The 6258-nt window shown below is 37.2% G+C and overlaps 1 protein-coding gene across 1 annotated transcript; it reads left to right on the top strand.

The window, feature by feature from the left end:
- The first annotated feature begins 1648 nt into the window (after positions 1-1648).
- On the top strand, positions 1649-4310 carry FBA4 (Aldolase superfamily protein). Its single transcript, XM_021954446.2, has 3 exons — positions 1649-1807; positions 2634-2861; positions 3199-4310. Exons 1-3 carry the CDS (start codon positions 1780-1782, stop codon positions 4017-4019), a joined length of 1077 nt encoding a protein of 358 aa, XP_021810138.1. The 5' UTR covers positions 1649-1779; the 3' UTR covers positions 4020-4310.
- Positions 4311-6258: the final 1948 nt, after the last annotated feature.

Here is a 6258-nt window from a genome sequence, read left to right as displayed (position 1 = left end):
TGGTTTTCAATCATATAACTCGTATCGTGAAAATTTAAACTAATAAAGAATAAGTCAATAATGTATAGAAATCAATGGAAAAAAGTTCTGTATAAATTTATGAAAGAAGGTCAAACCTTATTTTGTTTATAGCTTTCTTATGTCTCAAATTTATGAAATAAGTCAATAAAAAAACCGTCACGCCGTATTTTTCATGATTTTTAATTTGAGACGGGCGTGTAAAGAAGAAAAATTGTTGAGCGTGATCTAAAATGATGCTATTGGCAAGTTGGGTTTGATTATTATATAAAATGTTGAAAGTTTGTTCGATGATGTATATACCTATAAGATTAATATTGTGTTGACTTGTAAGTAATGAGAAATTTGGTGGGTGACAAAGAACCAACTTGAAGCATGTAGCTTTGACTCCACATAACATATACATAATGCAGGTATTGCATTATTACACAATAATTTTATACCCGAAAAAAAGAAAATCAAGATGACAATTGCATCATTGAATTATGCATCTAATTGGTATATATGCATTTTTTTTGTTTTAATTCAAATGAAGTCAATCTGAGACTATTTAAGTTACGAGCCCTTAGAAATTAGTTTAAAAAAACCAAATGTAAAGGTTAGGGAATTCCAAAGCGTTTTTGTTAGCTGTTTATAATTACAAAACAAACAAACTCATTGGAAATGTCATTCATGTTATATGCCTTTGTTTCCTAAAAGTCAGAACTACCAACACAAGAGAAGCTCTTTATATATTTGTTTTTCTTTGTAAACTCCAACAACCAATTTTACCGCAGTATTCTATAATTTCTCATCAAAGTGACATTTTTAGTGTGACCATCTTACCGTAGTATTCTATAATTTCTCATCAAGGGGACATTTTCAGTGTGAGAAAAGTAATGGCAAAGGCGTAAAAAGCAGATGCCTTGTCTTAAATACCAGAACCTAGATTGCCGGTGTTGGTTTTTGGCTTAAAAGTTTTACAACTTTGGTGTGCAAACCAAACCCACAGGCCACCACAGTCACCTTCAAATCCCACAGGATTTTCGTTGTCTGGTTTTCACCTTTTTCTTTCATTCAAGTTTAATTTTGACCCATCCCACCTGCCTACCTAATCACGGGACGGCAGCTGGTTTTGAGAAACTTTTGAGGAGAAAACACCACCATGCCTGATTACCATTATACCCCCTTTTCAACTCACACATCAAAATTTTCTTCTAATTTAGGTTTGATGCGAAAAATTAAATTCCAAGAGTTAGGCCAGTTATTTATATCAGTGAGCCACCCTCTACCATCTTAGTTCAATTCTCTTTCTCCGTAAATTAGATTAGATTAATTTAGACTATTATTTGTATAATGATCTTATTTTATTATTATTAGAGTCTAAATACAATGTACACATCCATGTATACCGGTTAATGTCACCCTAATGTTTCTATAGTATAATTGAGAAATTATGTCTTTTTCTTTTCAACTTTTTGGTAAATTTTTTCTTTCTTATTTAATTAGAACATATTTGTTAAACTTAATGTGCAATCCACAATATTCGATTCGTTGTGATATACAATAGGAAATGAATCTAGGGCCAATTAAGGAGTTGGGGGCAAAAGCGTAAAAACTCAGAGAAATTGTTTATTTCCGTGGGGAAGAGGCCAAGCAAGCAGTACAACATCCAAGCCGCACTCACATAAAAAGCCCCACCCACCCTTCAGTTTCTCCCATCTCACTCTCTCTCTCTCTAAGAAAAACCTGTCTTCCTTCTCTTAAGCCTTAGCATCAACCATGTCTGCTTTCAGGGGCAAATACGCTGGTAATTTACTCCCTCTGTTTGCTCTGTTAACGTTCGTATCACTCTGTTTGTGTCTCTGCTTTTATTTTTATTGCTTAGATCTGATTATTCTGTGTAGTTCTTGTTCCGTTTTGAAGATTTGATGCTTGAAATCATCTTTATTCAGTATGTTGTAGTTTTTTAGTATTTTTTACTTCTGACTTCGAGATCTGAACACCCAGATTTATTTTCTTCACTCTAGTGATCTCTTGCAGTTTTTCTAGATTGGGTTCTCAGGAAAGCAATCGTTTGTTCTTCCTGAAGTGTTTTTAGTGACTAAAGTTTAGATCTAATCTCTCAGGCATACTTCATATTGCTTTTGGGTTTCCTTTGCGAAGTTAGAATAAACTCATGGTTCATTCATAGGTAATTTAATTACAAGTAACTCAAGTTACTGGGTATTTCAATTGCTTGGTATAAATCTAGATACTTTGCATTGTAAGATTGTTATGCGGTATATTTTTATTGAATCAACCTTTTGTTTCTATGTTTGCGATGATCCACTTATCCATAGGACTTTACCCTTTTGAGTTCCTGTTTGTTTTTAGTTCTTTATGTTGAGATCTAAATTTGTAATAGTTTTTGGAAGCATATAGCATATAGTGGTTGTCTTTTTCATTGTATTTGGCGCGTTCTAATCCGCATCTGCGGTGTTCTTTGCTGGTTTTACCTACAAAGACTATATGTGCAATTTGGACTGGTCTTAGTGTTTGTTATCGTTCTGTCATTTTTTTTTCTCTGGTAATTTATGGACTTATGTAGGTTGTGATTTTTGGTCTATGTTTCCTGAATTTTGTATTCCTTGCAGATGAGCTCATTGCCAATGCTGCCTACATTGGCACCCCTGGAAAGGGTATTCTTGCTGCTGATGAGTCAACTGGAACAATCGGCAAACGTTTTGCCAGCATCAATGTTGAGAATGTTGAATCAAACAGGCGTGCTCTTCGTGAGCTCCTCTTCACCGCCCCTGATGTGCTCCAATACCTCAGTGGAGTGATTCTCTTTGAAGAAACTCTCTACCAGAAGACAGCCTCAGGTACTTTGACCAGGATTTCTGGCTTTCATACTTTGGAAGTGGCTTAAAATACATTTAGATTGCACAATCAACAGTCGTTTTTATTTGAAATCAATAAGATATTGTTTATGTATTGGCATTATTGTCAGTAATTCGTCATTAACAAATCCTTTGTATTCATACAATGTTTGGGTAGCTTTTTAACAGAATACTGTTTTTGTTTGTAGTCCTATTTCAGCAATCCTCTGGTTACATGGATTGTTGGCCTTTTCCAATTCGTGTTTGTTTTGAATTGGCCTTATCCTAATAGTTCTTTAAATTTCTCATGGAATAATATTTATTTTATCATGTTGTGCAGGCAAGCCATTCGTTGATGTATTGAAGGAAGGAGGTGTTCTACCTGGAATCAAGGTTGACAAGGGCACTGTTGAGCTTGCCGGAACCAATGGTGAGACCACAACCCAGGGTCTAGATGGGCTCGCCCAGCGTTGCCAAAAGTACTATGAAGCTGGTGCCAGGTTCGCAAAATGGCGTGCTGTCCTCAAGATTGGTCCCAATGAGCCATCTCAGCTGTCCATTAACGAAAACGCTAATGGCTTGGCTCGGTATGCTATCATTTGCCAGGAGAATGGCCTAGTGCCCATCGTTGAGCCAGAGATCCTGGTTGATGGACCCCATGACATCGAGAAGTGTGCTGATGTGACTGAGCGTGTTCTTGCTGCATGCTACAAGGCTCTTAATGACCACCATGTCCTGCTTGAAGGAACTCTCTTGAAGCCCAACATGGTTACTCCAGGATCTGATGCCAAGAAGGCTTCACCCGAAGTGATTGCTGAGTACACAGTCCGTGCCTTGTTGCGCACTACTCCTGCAGCTGTCCCTGCTGTGGTGTTCTTGTCTGGTGGACAGAGTGAGGAGGAGGCTACCCTCAACCTTAATGCCATGAACAAGCTCAAGGGGAAGAAGCCATGGTCTCTTTCCTTCTCATTCGGAAGGGCTCTTCAGCAGAGCACACTTAAAGCCTGGGCAGGAAAGGAGGAAAACATTGGAAAGGCACAGGCTGCTCTCCTCACAAGGGCCAAGGCCAACTCAGAGGCTACCCTCGGAAAATACAAGGGTGATGCAAAGCTTGGTGAAGGTGCTGCCGAGAGTCTTCATGTCAAGGATTACAAGTACTGAAGAAATTTACAGTTCTTGCTTCTCTTGTTTTGTTTTTGGAAAACTATTTTGCGGTATGTGTATGACTCTGTCATTCTCGGGCATATAGTGTTAGGGATTTTTCAAATTTCTGTTCTTGCTCTCGGTTTTTAGGATGTTGGTAGAATAAGAAGCTTGAGGACGATTGGCATATGTTGAGTTTGATAAATGTTTTTCTCTTTCCTCTTCAAAAGAACCGTTTATGTTTTTTATATTTCCTGAATGAAGATCAGGATTCTATTTTCAAAATCCAATTTCTAGCTATTTGACATACTTCCGAGTATCAAGTCTTTTATCTTGCTCGCATTGGTATCCTTCCAAACTTATATTTGTATAACCAACCAGTAAGCCAATCCAGTTTGTAAAAAGAAACTCATTGTGATTATATTGTTTTATGTAATATTTTATGGGTTAAAAGAAGTTTTAGCATATTGACCATTTAAAGTTCTGGTTGAAATTCGACATAAAAACAAAATTTATGGTTGAAGTTTGGATTGACCTGGGCTCCGGTTTGTCTGCCGACTTGAACATTGGCCAATCTGTAAAAAGCACCCAAAAACCAACCTTAGCTTGAAGGCAACTGAATAATCCAGAAGTCCCATAAGGCCCTTTACTACACTTCAAAATCTAGAAAGAAAAGAAAAAAAAAAGAGAGGGCCGGAATTGGTTGAAAAATTCTATATCCCTCACGAACAAACAAGCCCATAGCAATAATGCATTTTGCTGGACCAGGGGAGAAAAAACTAATGAATTGAGCTGGGCCAATTGGGCCACATCCCTCTCTGAAAGTATCAAAAAGTGCAGATATATCAGAATCCGTGAGTTATTCTATAACGAGGGCCTTAGATGAAACCCTATATCTTTAATCGTTGGATCAAATTAAACACTTTGATCCAACGGCTTACCAATTTGATTCAACGGTTATGAGATAGGATCTCATCTAAGGGCATAACGCCCTCACTATAAAAATATTGAAGACTAGACTTGCAGAGCCTCTTATGACTCTTAAAAAAAAAAAAAAGACTTGCAGAGCCTCCTTTTAATTTTATTTTATTTAAAAAATTTCTTAAAAAAGGAAGGCAGATAAGGGGCTCGTCTTTCTGTAGTTACTATAATATATAATATCAATGGTAGGTTAAATTGTCATGTAAGTGTAAAGATAGTTAAAAAGCAGTCAGGAAGCATGGCAAAGATTTCCCAATTTGGGGTAAGCCAGAAGCTGAAAAAGCAGAGCAGAAACACAACAGTCATATTTATTTTTGCTTTTTCCTTTAGTGTTTTATTAGCTCAGTAAGTGGTCACATCAACAAGCATGAAGGCTGAAGCAAGCAAGGCAAAGCAAAGCAAGCATCCCCAAAAAAAGCTGGTCTGCTTAAACTTCAGAGTTCTAAAATTGTCATGTAATTTCGTTTCCCTTTGACTGCTGCTGCTGCTGCTTGGGTTGGAGAGAGTGGAGATTTTTCTTCAAAGTAGTAAAAAGAGAGATATAAAAAAATGGTGGTACTTGCAGAAAACTGTGACAATGACTGGCAATATGTCTATGTCTCCTCCCTTGTTTGGTTCCCCTGGTGGGAAGCTTCTTTACTCTTTCCTATGTACGGTCATGCTCATGAGTCTCTGTCTAAGAGTGATGATATTTGTACACTCACACTGCGCTGTGTATTTGAGTGTCATATGACCCTTTTTCTCTGTTTGGATCATAATGGGCTCTCTGCACAAACGCAAGATTAAAGCTTCAATTGGATTGTGAATGGCCCTTTTCCTAATTAAAAAAAAAAGAACCGGTATTGGTACTCTCAGAAATGTCATCATGTGGTTGAGTTAGTAAGGATCATTCTCTTTGCTATCCATACTTAGGTTTAAGTCTCACTGCCGACAATTCCTCATCGTAGGTAATGTGTAAAAATCAAAAAAGGGGCTAAGACCCCCTCTGTAAGTCCTCAAAGAGACCTAGGCATGCCCCGGCCTTAGGATGTGGTAGCCTCCCTCCTCCTAAACTTTTTTTCATAAAAAAAATAAAATAAAAGAAATGTCAGCATCACTATTCCCTTGTAATAACATAAGAAATTATATTCGGAGAAGTGCATGTTGTCTTTTTCGGAGTGCTAATAACAGCTATGTTACAAAGTTGGAAAATGATCAAAGTCCTTTACTATCTTCTTTTTTTGTTTGTGAATCTATTTGATGGGGAAATATCAATTAATGCCAAGCTTTATTTATG

Source organism: Prunus avium, chromosome 7, assembly GCF_965620075.1.
Source record: "Prunus avium chromosome 7, drPruAviu1.hap1.1, whole genome shotgun sequence".
In the NCBI taxonomy this organism is placed as follows: domain Eukaryota; kingdom Viridiplantae; phylum Streptophyta; class Magnoliopsida; order Rosales; family Rosaceae; genus Prunus; species Prunus avium.
The sequence above is the reverse complement of the archived record's forward strand: the minus strand, read 5'-3'. Positions and strand labels throughout refer to the sequence as shown.